This window comes from Canis lupus, chromosome 2 (assembly GCF_003254725.2).
Source record: "Canis lupus dingo isolate Sandy chromosome 2, ASM325472v2, whole genome shotgun sequence".
Taxonomy (NCBI): domain Eukaryota; kingdom Metazoa; phylum Chordata; class Mammalia; order Carnivora; family Canidae; genus Canis; species Canis lupus.
In genome coordinates, this window is record NC_064244.1 from 65324367 (window position 1) to 65339123 (window position 14757).

The 14757-nt window shown below is 42.8% G+C and overlaps 2 protein-coding genes across 5 annotated transcripts in view; one reads left to right on the forward strand and one right to left on the reverse strand.

Moving 5' to 3' along the window:
* LONP2 (lon peptidase 2, peroxisomal) overlaps window positions 1-6839 on the reverse strand; it is a 94197-nt gene extending 87358 nt beyond the window's left edge. Inside the window, exon 1 of one of the 3 annotated variants that reach the window (XM_025447079.3) lies at window positions 6503-6838. In XM_025447079.3, coding sequence (XP_025302864.1) covers window positions 6503-6735 — 233 coding nt within the window. In that variant the 5' untranslated portion in view covers window positions 6736-6838. Of the gene's footprint in view, window positions 1-5538; window positions 6121-6502 lie in introns of those variants that run through there. The other 2 variants (XM_025447081.3, XM_025447080.3) reach the window with 2 other exon arrangements.
* Window positions 3974-14757, forward strand: part of LOC112660253 (ATP-binding cassette sub-family C member 12) — a 162288-nt gene continuing 151504 nt past the window's right edge. The window contains exon 1 of one of the 2 annotated variants that reach the window (XM_035714028.2): window positions 3974-4219. The gene's annotated coding sequence lies outside the window, so the exon portion shown is untranslated. The remainder of the gene's footprint in view (window positions 4220-14757) is intronic. The other variant, XM_049098184.1, reaches the window with a different exon arrangement.

The window sequence follows — 14757 nt, forward strand, 5'->3', positions numbered from 1 at the left end:
GTAAAAGTACTTGACAATTACATAGCTTAAATTAATTCTGCTAGGAATGAGGTAATATTATACCAGAACAAATATTAGCATTTTAAGCAAGATGGAAATATAAACAGCATAATGTTAAACCAATCTAAGAAATCTCTATAACCAGTTTTGCTACCAACATCAAGCCAGGTTTTTTACACAATCCCTAAAACTTCCACATATCTGTCTTCTCACAAACTGTCATCAAATCTGAGAATATCGTGCTCATGAAAATGAAATTTTTAAATGTGGGGTCTAAGTATTAAGAGGCCACACGCTGTCATGACTGAAGGTATAAACCCTCTTCTATCCTAAGTGGTAAATGCCCCCGATCTAATACTAACTTTAAAAGTTCTATTTTATTTCAGTCGTAGTTCCTTATCAGAACATACAATTCTGGCCAAGTTACATATAAATGTAATTCACAGACAAGAAGTCTCATCCAAACTAAGCCAAAAGTGTACAAAATAGATCCACATTCAGAAGACCCGTCTAGATCCCAAACTAAAATTGTATCTCCTCCCTTCAGCCACAGGAAGGGTTGTAATTTCAGAGAAGAAACTAGAATTAAGGTGACTACAACTCTCAACACCCTATGGAAATAGTAATCCTGGAATATTGTACTTGCCCATCTCAAACATACTCAAACATACTGAATCACGTATGAATACAGCATTTGAATATTTCAGGGAATTTGCTTACTTCTATATGCAGTCAGTTCTCGACTACTTCCTTATAAATTATTCATTCCATAGACTATGTGGAACCTTTCACTTTCTCTGCCACTCAGTTAATTTTGAGCTATGTCTATCCTTCCTTACCACCTTTTCAGTCATATCATGTGTACCAGGGATAAAAACTGATTTAAACAATAACTAAAACCAAAGTATCAGGAAGATAATTTGGTAGGGAGAAAAAAGATGATACGTCTTTAAAACCTGAAATGATTTGGCAATTATCTTATTATTTTAAGGTACTTGTGTTGTGGCTGCTTTTCTTCAGTCATTAATGGTAGTAGGCTGTATCTCCCATTTTCTGAAAGCCAACTCAGATTGCCTGAGAAAGTTAGCAATAGCTGAACTGATTACAGACCAAGACTACGTGGTGAGATGTGCACTGGGTGTTATGCTATATGTTTGCAAACTGAATTTAATTTAAAAAAAAGTTAAAAATTTTTTTAATTAAATTTAAAAAAAGAGAGACCAAGACCACAATTTCCTGTAGATGATGCCCATCAATGCTTGCACAATGCAGAGTTCACTGCTCTGTCTACAAGCAACATCAACAGATGACAAACCGGATCCCTGGCCTAAGGGGTTTCCAAACTGGAACCAAGGAGAAACCAGAGAAAGAGAGAGATGAGACAAGTACAAACCTCCAAATTAGGAAATAAATTTAATTACTGGAGCCACGTCATTCATTAAAGGTGAGACTAAAAATGAGTTTTGTTACAAAGCAAGTAAAATACTATGTTAACTGTGAAAAGAAGATGTTCCAAATTGAAAAGAGATTAAGCTAGATTTAAATTATGTCTCTTCTCCTAATGAGATAAAATATATAAAGGTTTTACATCTGTTAATTGGGTCTTACTTTACATTGCTTATAGTTGACTAGAATGTACCCTTTTTTTAAAAATTGTATTTATTTATGATAGTCTCAGAGAGAGACAGAGAGAGAGAGAGGCAGAGACACAGGCAGAGGGAGAAGCAGGCTCCATGCACCGGGAGCCCGACGTGGGACTCGATCCCGGGTCTCCAGGATCGCACCCTGGGCCAAAGGCAGGCGCCAAACCGCTGTGCCACCCAGGGATCCCCAGAATGTACCCTTTTTAAAGAAAAACACGATCTGTGAAATGGTAAGATGGCTAAAAAGAATACCTGATGAAGACATTTTGGGTGAAAAGCTTTGTGAAAAAGGACAATGTTTAATGTTATTTTAGACAAGTTCTATTGTATATTGGGCTCTAGGTTTTACATACAAATATAGATAGCAAGTAAACAAAATATACAATTAATCTAATACTTCCCTACTGATACATAACAGACTTCATATCATGTTAGTCATCTTTCTAAATATTCTAGTTTTTCTATTAATATTTGCTTTATTAGGCATGACCATAAGGCAACATTCTGATTTTGCAAAAAACCCAAGTGTATACAATAAATGAGCGGTGTCTTTTCCCTTTAGGGAATAGCACAGTAAATCCACACCTTAATTATTGTGATATTTTACAGTTCAAAGAATTTTTGAAACTCCTAACTAGGATCTATTTTCAGAGTTATAAAGTAACTGTTTTAATCCAAACAAAGTCTGATTATGATGCATATGACTTATGTACTTTGGAAACTGACTTAGATAATATAAGGTTTCCAAAAATATTTGAGAACCATCAATTTTCCCATCAAGTGTAGTGATGGGAAAATCTAAAAACAGCACTACTACAGAAGGCAGTTTTCTAAGATGAGGATAATGTGTAAATATCCAAACTGGTCTATGCCAACCACTTTAAAGCTCTCCATCTTTCTTGGAATCCTCAATCTTCCAAGTCTTTTTCTGTAATGACACTAGTTTAGTTCAGCCCATATTGAGAAAATATGGAACTTTCCCACTCCTCTCCCTAAACTCCATTTGTGAAATTTACATTTAAAAGTATCCATTTGGGGAATAATAATACCTCTAAAATACAGGCTTATTGCTCTGTAGCCTACAAAAGGCTTTCATAAATCTCATCTCATTACATACTACCTTTGACTCTTGTGAGGAAGGTAGCACCATTTCCTTATTATAAATTAGTGACTGAGATTCAAAAAGGGCAAAGAGATTAGTTATCCATGATTACAAAGATATTGCATAGGCAATACGGGATCTGAATTAGTTTGGTTTTACGACAAATTTTATTTTTACCACTGTTAACAGACAATGTCAATTTGTGCCTATAATATAAATACTTGTTCACATAGCTTCTGTGTAGCTGAGATACTAGAAAGCATAGCTACTATTAATATTTACTGTTCACATCTTAATTACACTTAAGAAAGAGAAGCATTTCTATCAAAACTCTGGAATCAAAAGTTATACATCTTTGGGAAAGAACAACTGGAGCATCTTTTTAGTTTTCTGTTGTGTCACCCTACTTATATTCTTGAATATTTGTTGATTTTTGGCAAAGCTCATCAACACGATTAATAACAACTTACAAACAAGGAGTCTATTAGGACTGCCCCAAGTTCTAAAACAGTGAAGCTTCTGTTGCTATGGGATTTTTGGTTTTCACTCCTCAATTAAAACTTCATTTCTCGGGGCACCTGGCTGTCTCAGTCAATAGAATGTGTGACTCTTGATCTCAGGGACATGAGTTCAAGCCCCATGATGGGCACAGAGACTACTTTTTAAAGAAATTTTTTAAAAAATTAAAACTTTATCTCTAATTTAAGAAATGCCACTTATAGCTACTTTCCTTAAAAAGAGTAAATGCAGACTCAGGAACATCTAAGTAGAGCTATCCATTTCATACTTGCTAACATAAAAGAATAAATTTTAAAATGTTAGTACTAACAGGTAATATTTCCTGAATGCCTAAGAATGCTGACATATAAAAATAGGAGTAATGCCTAGACAAAGAGTTGGCCCAAATTATGAAACTGTGCCATCTATTATGTAAAAAGTATTCATTTTTTATTGGACAAATGCCACTGAAACTCATTTGGGGTCTTGGAGGACGAAGCCGGAAACAGAAGAGGGACTGAAAAATCAGCCCTGTGAGGAAATGAAGCCATGTACCCTGAAGGAGGTAAGGCTGGAAGAAGATTGGATGACCATCTTGAAATGCATGAAAGGACAGTGTATACATAGTGCTAAATTATCATCCATCACTAAGAAAACAATGAGTCACTCAAGTCCAGGTAAGGAGGGTGCCCTGAGGTGGTTTAAGAACCAAGTTCTAAGCTGCAGGGATAATCCAAAGCTCCTCCTTTAAAAAGGACACTAGCTAGGGAGTGTGCTGGTCACAACAGCAAAGGAAGCTGTTCAGGAAGTCAAATCTCTGGCTTTGCTACTTTGTGTGACAAGGAACATAGGGGAACAAATTACTTTTGCTCCTTCAAGACGGAGGCACTGTCACCTGGATGGTCTAAAGGAAACAAGGGACAGGAGTAGAGCCCCTGGCCTTCCCCCTGGGTACCGCCATCATCTGGAAAAGCAGGTAAAACTGAGGAAGGACAGATTGATTTATTGAAACAGAGTAATGTTATGGGTAACTCGACATTTGCCTTATGAAAGCTTTTTAAATTTTTAAGAGTGTTTAAAGGCCCTGTCAGAGAAAAAAAAGACATTGGGAGCTGGTGCTAAGGAATGCAATACAATCTTTCTACACAGATTTTTCAAGTAGCAAACAGTATTTCTAGAATAACCAGCTGGTGTGGTGGGTCCTTATAACGCTAGAATTCTATGAAGAATTGTCAATGTTTGTTTTCCAACTTAAATGACTACATTTTAACAGTGCTATTAATTTAAAACAAAGGCAACAGTATGAACATCAAGGACCAGATTACACATCATCTGAATATTAATGATTACTGCCAAGTAGGAAAATTTAGTTACTGATGTTTTGGAGGGATTTACATAAAAGAAATAAAAAGCATTCAAAATCAGGATATACCAACAAAATTACTAAAATATGGCTAAATCTACTTTTGAAATTCGAGTGGGTAATCACCATACATATGCACAGTAGAAATAAAACAAAAAATCTAATCATGAACACTCAAGCAATCAAATGCCTGGGCACAGAAAGCAAAAAATTGTGGCATAACCTGAGGTTTAAGGAGTAGGGTCATTATGTATGGAAATCAGAATCCAGTACAATTTATTAGTGTACTGAAACTTGGAGTGTATCCAATTCCATGCAAACACTACCCAAAGCAGATCAGATGGAAGCCAATATGTTTTCTATGCCTGAGAAATGCAAGGTTTTTGCAATGTGGACTAATAAGAGAGTGTTACAGGTTTTTTGTTTTGCTTTGTTGTAGGAAGAGAGACGCCAGTCCCCTTTCTGAATTTGAAGAATTGTAGACTCTCCTGTTAGAAATGTATATAGTCCCAAGATTTTGGGTTAGAATAAGGCATTCCTAACCCTCTCAAAACCATTCAGTTGGGAATCTCTCCCTTTAAAAACTGGAGAACAGCAGGTAAACAATGGCTCTACACTAAAAACATCTCAGGAAGAGTTAAGGATAGGAGAGGCAGGGGCCGTGGAGGGAGTGTGGAGATAACCGTAGCATTTGTTGAGTATATACTATACCCCAGCACTGTCCAACAGAAATACAATGTGAGCTGCACATGTAAATTTAGTAGCCACATTAAAAAGCAAAAAGAAACTGGCGAAATACTAGTATTTTATTTAACCTCGAACAGCCAAAATACTACCATTCCAACACTTAAATCTATGTAAAATTTATTCATTAACCAGCAAAACATTTCAGGTACTAAATTTTCAAACTGTAGCGTGTACCGTATACTTACACCACGTTTTGGGGAGTCTAGTCACACTGCTTTATCGGGGACACGGGACTTGTGCTGAAACCAGCTGAGGCCTCAGCAGACCCAGACAGGTGGTCACTCTAGTCTCTCAGTTTGGATGGGCCGCCTGTGCCTCGTGGCGACAGCACCGGACTACTACCAGGCACGGCACGAAGATCACTTCACTTAATATTCATCACACACCCAAGAAATGTTTACTGTTAAGGTTCCAAAGAACAGAGGGAGGAGAAACAGGCAGAGGCGAAGCATCTCACCCAAAGACAACCACCAACGAGGGCCACGGTGTAGGGCAATCTAGTGGCGAGCCTCGGGTGTACGGAAGGGGAATGTTAAGCTAAGAGAGAAGGAGCACAGACAGGAGATGAGAAAGTTCCAGAAAGGGAGCGGAGGGAACAAGCGAGGGGAAAAGAGAAGGGGCAGACAGGGAGTGTGGAAGACGGGCAGCCAAAATGTAATGAAAAAGGGAGTGCGCGTGAGGGTGGCAGAGGAAACCAGAGAAAACGTGTCAAGTACCAGGCGTCTCACTTAAGAGGGACAAAACAGACGGGGAGAAAGAAAGGGAAGAAGGGGTAAGACAGAGGAGGCGCCCGTAACGCTAAGCGCGCGGGCCTGGGAGTCCGAGAACCTGGGGGGCGGGGAGGGGAACTTCAGGGCACGGCGGCGGCGAACGGCACGATTTTCGCTGCTGCGTGAGTCATGCCTTTTAAAAAAGCAGCCGGGGGACGGACAGACAGCTGTCACCCCCGTGTCACACGGGAGGTAGCTGCAGAGGCAGAATCAGGCCCCGAGGGCCGCCCCCGAGTCTCAGCGCCCCGAGGCCGGGCCGGGCGGGGCGGGGCGGGGCCGGGGCCAGGGTCCAGGAGGAGGCCGGGGGGGAGGGGGAGGAGGAGGAGGCCGAGGCCGAGGCCGCCGCCGCCGCCGCCGCCGCGAGGGCCGCCCGGCCTACCTGTGCAGCGGCGGCAGGTCCTGCGCGTCGCTGGCCGGGTCGGGCGTGTTGGGGATCACCCCCAGGATGGTGCTCTGCAGCGAGGTGCCCTTGAGCAGGCGGCTCCGCACCAGCTGCAGGTTGCGGGCCGAGTCCACGCTGGTGCGCATGGTGGAGCCGGGCAGCAGCACGCCCTCGTTGGTCAGCAGCAGCGGGAGGCGTCTAGGGATCTGGATGGGGCTCACCGACGACATGGCGACAGCTGTTCGCGCCGGGGGAGCGTCGGAGAGCAGGACAGCGGGCTCCGCGCGACCCGAGCGGCGCCGACCCGAGCGCCCAGCCGCCGCGCGCCCGCCCGCCCGCCGCCACTTCCGGCCCGCGCTACGGCCCGCCCCCGGGCTCAAACCCCGCAGCTTCGCGCTGCCCCCTCGCGGCCCCGCCCGGCAAAGCGCGAGCGTTCCCTCGCAGGTGCCCTCGCGCGGCGGGCGGAGGCCCCGGGCCTGCCCTTCCCCTTGCTCCCGAGGCCCAGCCGCGGGGCTCTCCCCTGTGTCCAGGCTGCAGAGAGGATCAACCTGCTTGAAATAGCTTTCCTCTTTCATTCGAATTGATTTTACATTTACAAAAATGTTGCAAGAAAAAAAAAAGTTCGATTACAAAAACCAGGAATTAACCTCACTATTATTTAACCTGTGGACCTTGCACAGATTTTTGCGTTTTCTCACTAATGTCCTCTTTTTCTCTGGTCCACGATCCCACTTCATATCTAGTTGTGATGTCTCCTCCATTATATAGGTATATTTAAATATGGGTGCTTTATTTTTTTTTTTAATTTAAAGATTTTTAATTAGTTATTCATGAGAGACAGATTGAGACAAAGACCTAGGCAGAGGGTGAAGCAGGCTCCATGCAGGGAGCGCATAAGGGACTCTGTTGCGGACCCGGGATCACGCCCTGAGCCCAAGGCAGATGCTCAACGGCTGAGCCACGCAGGCATCCCTAAATCTGTGTACTTTTTAAAGAGTATCCATCAGTGTGTTCTTCTGTAGAATATCCCTGTTTGAGTTTATCTGATGTTTTCTCGGGATCGACATTAAACATTTTGTTTTTGTTTTTGTTTTTGTTTTTTTTTACAAAAAGACTATACAGGGCAGCCAGGGTGGCTCAGCGGTTGAGCACCTGCCTTTGGCCCAGGGTGTGATCCTAGAGACCCAGGATAGAGTCCCACGTCGGGCTCCCTCCATGGAGCCTGCTTCTCCCTCTGCCTGTGTCTCTGCCTCTCTGTGTCTCTCATGGATAAATAAATAAAATCTTAAAAAAAAAAAAAAGACCGTACAGAAGCGATGTGGCTTTCTTTATGATATATGATGGTTGAAATGTATTATTAATGGTGACTTTGACCTCGATTGCCTGGTAAAGGAGGTATCTCTGCCAGGTTTCCTCACTGTAATTTAATAATTTTCTTTATATAATAACTATATTGTACAGACTTAATATTATGTTCATTAATTGGAATTCATGTTTCCCTTATTTACTCAATATTTTATGTTAGTAAGGGTTCATGGACTTTTTTATGGGTTATAACCCAATAATATTGTGTATTTCGTCATTGGTTTGTTTTAGATTTGTCATTAAGAGCTTCTTCACATGGGTATTTCACTTGGGTTGGGCTATATGTTGAAGGTGGAAAATTTTTCCTGACTCTGAAGTCCAGTAGTGCTCTCAGAATCCAAGAGGGAATGGAAAGTCCATTCAAATCAACAAGCATGGGCAGCCCCGGTGGCTCAGTGGTTTGGCGCCTGCCTTCAGCTCAGGGCATGATCCTGGAAACCCAGGATCGAGTCCCACATCGGGCTCCCTGCATGGAGCCTGCTTCTCCTCTGCTTGTGTCTCTGCCTCTCTCTGTGTGTGTGTCTGTCATGAATAAATAAATAAATCTTTTTAAAAATAAATAAATAAACCTGGTGTTTACACGGCACCCTTTGTCGTGACAGGTTTCAAAGAACATTAAAAAAAGACACACACACAAATCAACAAGCATTCACTGAGGGGCTTGCTAAGTACAAGGCCCTGAGCTAATTGTGGAGGGGTAACTAGTATAGCATAAGATAAAATCTTACCCTTGGCCAGGGGGAGGGCCCTGTAGACAGCTGAATCTGATGCAGGGCAGATAGAACTGTATGTTTCTGTGTGTGTGGCAGATAAGGGAGAAGAAAAAGCAGGTATGCAAGCTGCTGTGGTGCAGACAGAAAGGCAGGAATATGGATGCTCCTGCCTAAAGCTCTTTCTCTGACATTATCCCACCTTCTTTCATTCATTACACAATATTTGTGGAATACCTGCTGTGTACTGGATATTATTTTAGCTGCTGGGGATATGTCAGTGAACAAAATAGGCAAGGTTACTGCTTTCATGGAGCTGAACTTATAGGGAAGGAAGCAAATAATAAGGAAGGAGAGTAATTTTGGATAATGGTTAAGTCCTTTAAATGGTCAGAGAAGGGTTCACTGGACAGATGACGTGTGAATTAGGCCCTGTTCATGAAGAGGTAGCAGTGCAAAGTTCAGGGGGCGGGTGCCCAGTGGGTGCTGTTCCAGGCCAAAGAAGCAACAACTGCAAAGATTTAATGGCTGGAACAAATTTTGGATTTTTGAGGAAAGTGCTCCTGGAATTCAGTGAGAGTCGAGTCTGGTGGTATGGATGAGATGAGTGAGGTGGGCAGGGTCAGGTATAGATGGCTATGTAAGAGGTGAGAAGTTAGGGTAAGGAGTCTGTAAGAAGTTTTACTCTAAGCGTGATGCAAGCCATTGGCGGTTGCAAGTTGCAGAATAACATTTCTGGTTTATGTATTTTGTTTGTTTGTTTTAAAGATTTATTTATTTATTTATTCATGAGAGGCAGAGACACAGAAAGATGCAGAAGCAGGCTCCTCACAGGGAGCCCGATGTGGGACTCGATCCCCCGACCCAGGATCACGCCCTAAGCCCATGGCAGATGCTCAACCTCTGAGCCACCCAGGTGTCCCTGGTTTATGTTTTCAAGAGACTATTTTGGTTGCTGTGTGGAGAATGGAATATAATGGTTTAAGACTAAAAGCAGGGAAACCAGTTATGAGGTGGTGACAGTTGTGCAGGCAAGAGATAATGAGGACTGTAGCTTCAATGGAATATGCTGATGGATTGGACATGATGAAAGAAGGAAAAATGGTTGTCAAGGATATCTCCTAGATTGGGGCCTGAGCCACCAGGCCTAGAGAGAAGTTGAGCTGAAGATCCTGGATACAGTAGCAAGCTCTGGACCGTTTCTCTGGGTGTGCATTGAGTACCCTGCCCTGTGGTAGACTATGGAGTGATTAAAAAAAAAAAAAAAAAAAAGCATGGCCCAGGTCCACAAAAGCTTATCTTTTCATTGAGGTCTCTCCAAGTGCAAGAGGGAGAGGCCCAATTTTTTGAGGCTTCTTGTGTTTTAACAAAGAAATTAAAAAAACATCTTAGAAACTTTGTGAAGTGTGTGTGTGTGTGTGTGTTTTAAAGATTTTATTTATTTATTCATGAGAGATATGGATAGATAGAGAGAGGCACAGACAGAGGCAGAGGGAGAAGCAGGCTCCTTGTGAGGAGCCTGATGCAGAGCTCGACCCCAGGACCCTGGGATCATGACCTGAGCTGAAGGCAGATGCTCAACCACTAAGCCACCCAGGGGCCCACTTTGTGATATATTTTAAAACATTTATGTTTCGTGCTTTTAACCTACACACATATGCTCCTGTTTCCACAACAGCAATCACAACAAACTAAATTGGTATTCTAGTCACTTAATAATTGCCACATTTATGTTTTTAAATACACACTGCACTAAGGAAGCTGTGCTGTGGGGAGGGATCCATGTTTAAATTGCCTGCTTGAGGGATCCCTCGGTGGCTCAGTGGTTTAGCACCTTCCTTCAGCCCAGGGCATGATCCTAGAGACCCGGGTTCGAGTCCCACATCAGGCTCCCTGCATGGAGCCTGCTTCTCCCTCTGCCTGTGTCTCTGCCTCTCTCTCTCTCTCTCTGTATGTCTCTCTTGAATAGATAAATAAAATCTTTTAAAAAAATAAATTACCTGCTTGATGAACACATGCTTTTAATCCTGTGTCTGTACATCTGTGATAGGATGTGTCAGCCCACCTGGGAAAGCATCAAAAATCTACATGTGAAGTCTTTAGAGACCCAATGGCTTTCCTGGCTTCTTCTTTGATAGGCTTTGCATCTGAATCATTTATTTATCTATCACATATTTATTGAGCATCTACTGTGTGCCGAGTGCTACTCTAGATTCAAGATACATCAAAGAACAAGACAAACTAGGTCCCCGGTTTCAAAGAGCTGACATTCTAGTGAGGTAGGCCAAAAATGAATAAGCCAAGAAAGAAAGAAATGGCCATTTGAGAAAGTGGTAAATAAAGAAAATAAAACAGGAAACTACATAGAAGGTGATAGAAAGAGGAGTGCAATGTTCAGTAGGGAAGTCTGGGAAGGTTACTCCCAGGAGATGAGACCCGAAGGGTGAGAACGGACTAGCTCCATGAGGAGCTAGCAGGAAAATGTTTTTGGCAGAGCTTAGGACTAGCACAAAGATCAAGATGGGAAGGAGCTTCCCAGTTCCTGAAACAGAGAAGGCCTGGCATTGGGATGTGGGAATTCAGCCATCAGGAAGATGCCAGTGATGGCCTCCAAAGACTATTGAAACTAGCAGAAGGAAATGGACCTCTGAGCTGGGAAAGTTGAATAGCACAGGGTGTGAATCGACTGGAAGGGAGAGGTACAGAAGTAAGGTCTAATCACCTAAACCTCTTCAGGGCCTGGCTTGCAGGTGTCTCTGCCCCTTGCCCTGAGTACTCTTCTTACCCTCTGGTACACCTTCTGGCCTGAGACACTACATCCTGCTGGATAAGGAGTAAGCACAATAAGGAAGTAAGTCAGCACCCCCAGACAGCCCTTGCCGCAGGTTACCTTGCTGCAGTGCACACCCACGCCCCTCTGGCTCCTGTTCCTAGACTGTTTGGTCATATGCAAATAGCCTATATCTAAAACAAGTTTATAATCAAGACTTTTTCCACCCCCAGGGGTGGGGAGAACACAGCTGGAAGCATCTCTTTCCTCTGTTTTATTCCCGTCATATCCTGGTCCTCAACCTGACCGCAGTGATGGTCTTGCCACTAATCAGAGTGAATAAACTTCCACTCTGGTTCTTCCCAAGAGGAAGTTAGGAGGCCAGGGGACTTCTCAAGGAGGGAATTCCCCTGGCCAGTCAAGGAAGCAGAAGTGGGCCTCATTGTTTGGAAGGTGGCCTGTGCTGATGTGTGGCTGGATTCCAGTTATCTTGAGATGTGCCATTCGTGTTCTGAAAACATATATCCATTATGCATTTTTGCATTTTCTTAATTTCCATTTGGTTTGCTTTTCCCTGTTGTTAGTGTCTTGGACAAATGGCATAGAAACAAGGGTCACACCTTTGAAACCCTCACTGCATCTCTCTGCAGGGGTGTCAAAATAAATTAGGTTGGCAAATCAGCCCGAGCTGAAAGGCAAGAGATCATCTGACTTCTTTATTTGGTGTCTAAGAACATGGTCGTCCTCCCCATCTGCTGGTTAACGAAGAGAAGATAAATGTTCTTGTATAATCATTTAAAACTCTGTATAATCCAGTCATCTAGGGGATGCCTGTGTGGCTCAGTGGTTGAGTGTCTGCTTTTGGCTCCAGTTGCGATCCCGGGGTCCTGGGATCGAGTCCCACATTGGGATCCCCACAGGAAGCCTGCTTCTCCCTCTGCCGACATCTCTGCCTCTCTCTCTGTGTCTCTCATGAATAAATAGATAAAATCTTTAAAAAAAAAAAATCCAGTCATCTAAATCATTCCTTTAAGTTACCCTCAGTAAAGGATCAGTCTCAGAGCTGCCAGGGGCAGAGGAAGAGTCAAGGTCCCGGGGACAGTGTCCTCTACTCCTTAGCTTTTCCAAACGATGTCTTTTGTGTGCCTGGTCACTGCCAGCGCTGCTGTCCTTGGAGGGTCTGGTATAGGCCTTCACCTAATGCGTTTCTGCTTGCCTGTGGCCTGGTGGTGTTCCAGGCCTCTGCGGGCCCCATACTCTGCTCTCAAGACCTTTCCATGGTTCTCATTTATTTGCAGTGTGGTTAGTCCACTAAGCCCCCTCAGCAGAGTTTTGAGCTATTTCTTGTTCCCCTCTGCATCAAGGGAGCCAGGAAATCTAACCCACAGACCCAGCCAGCATTAACGTAGGGGTGAATTGGAAAAAGATGTCCCTGGTGGGAGAAGGATTTGGAAGACACTGTTTCCAGGTGGATCTGCATTGGTCGGCTGGAGCCTGTTTCTACTGGTTCAGGAGAATGAACTGTCATGTTTCAAGAATTCTGAGAGCCCAGTTGTTCAACACAAACATTATTAAAATTAAATTATATAAACTTGCCATTAAATATATCAAAGACAAAGGTAATCTTCAAAATATATCACTTTAATTATTTTACTGCATGTTACAATTATTTACGTTTTGAAACTACTTATATCTATTGCATCTGTATGGTGGAACTACTACAGAATGATGTAGCACTATGTCTCTCTTCCCAACTTCATATTCAGTGGTCATGTTGGTAGCTTAAAATCAGCCATGGTGGGAATATTTACACCGCAAAGAAAAAAAAGAAAAAAAATGTAAAAGACTTATAAGACACGCCTGAGTGGCTCAGTGGTTAAGCATCTGCCTTCGGCTCAGGGGGTGATCCTGGGGTTCTGGGATCGAGTCCCACATCGGGCTCCCTGCATGGAGCCTGCTTCTCCCTTTGCCTATGTCTCTGCCTCTCTCTCTCTGTGTCTCTCATGAATAAATGAATAAAATCTTTTAAGACATAAAAAGGCTTATTAGCTGGGGCTTTTTTTAAATTATTATTTTGTTGATTGTCTAGGCAGAAGAAATAAATTCAGGAAATGCTAATAATGCAGGTTAAATCTATAAGCATGTGGTGCCTGAAGCCCTTACATTGTGAAGAGCACAAGGGAATGAGGAAGTATTGTTTCAGTATTTGCAAACTATTGAGGTCATTAACAAATGAGTGAAGATCCAACTAACATACATCTTTGATGTCTCATTTTCCTCTTATTTATTAAAGTAAAGCAAAATGTCAAGCAGCCTTCATGTTGGAACTACACTCAGTCACCAAATGCATTAGTAGGTTAGTTAGACATCTGCCAGCACACAGGAGATGGAACCGCTTGCCAGGTACACACAATTTGTAACCTAGAATTTGTTGGCCTCCACTTTCTGCCCCTGCCATTACCTCTGCTGGGAACCTTTGTGTAGTGAATAAACTGTACTGCAGTACGCTATGGTCCTAGCCCTAGGGACTTCTATTGAGTCATGCCAGTTTTACTCTATTGTGTCTGTCCTAGACTAGTTCCTGGCAGCCAACAACCTGGTTTCTTCCCAGGGTCTTAAACAAATAGTATGTGACATTCTCTCTCTTTCTTCTTTTCTGCATCCCTGAAAGATTCACTTTTTTTTTAAGAAAAATTTTTATTCAAATTCAATTTAATTAACGTATACTGTATAATTAATTTCAGAGGTAGAATTCCATGACTCATCAGTTGCATATAACACCCAGTGCTCATCACATCAAGTGCCCTCCTTAATGCCCATCACCCAGTTAACCCCTCCCTTCCCCCCTCCCAGCGACCCTGTTTGTTTCCTAGAATTAAGAGTCTCTTACCATTTGCCTCCTTCTGTTTTCATTTTATTTTATTTTGCCTTCCCTTCCCAGTTGATCTGTTTTGTTTCTTAAATTCCACATATGAGTGAAATCATATAGTATTTGTCTTTCTCTGACTTATTTCGCTTTCACTTCGACCATCTTGTGGCTGGTAAGGCTTGCAGCCTGATGCCCTGGCTTGCATTCTCTATACCAGAATTCCAGAAACGGAGTCCACCACTTGTGATTGTGATTTGCTGAAAGGAAGTGGGATGGAAAGGAATGGGATGAAGTCATCTGGAGAATCTTCTCCCAAGACTGGTTCGTCTGCAAGTTTATTTGCTTGAAGCTCAATCCAATATTTGAACATCAAGAGCCGTATCTGAACACCAGGACTGACTACATAATTTGCGGAGCCCGGTGCAAAATGAAAATGTGGGCTCCTTGTTCAAAATTATTAATAATTTCAAGATGGTGATAGCAGGCTCTCAATCAAGCCAGGGCCTTTCTGCATTCAAGGCTCTGGGAGGCACAGGTC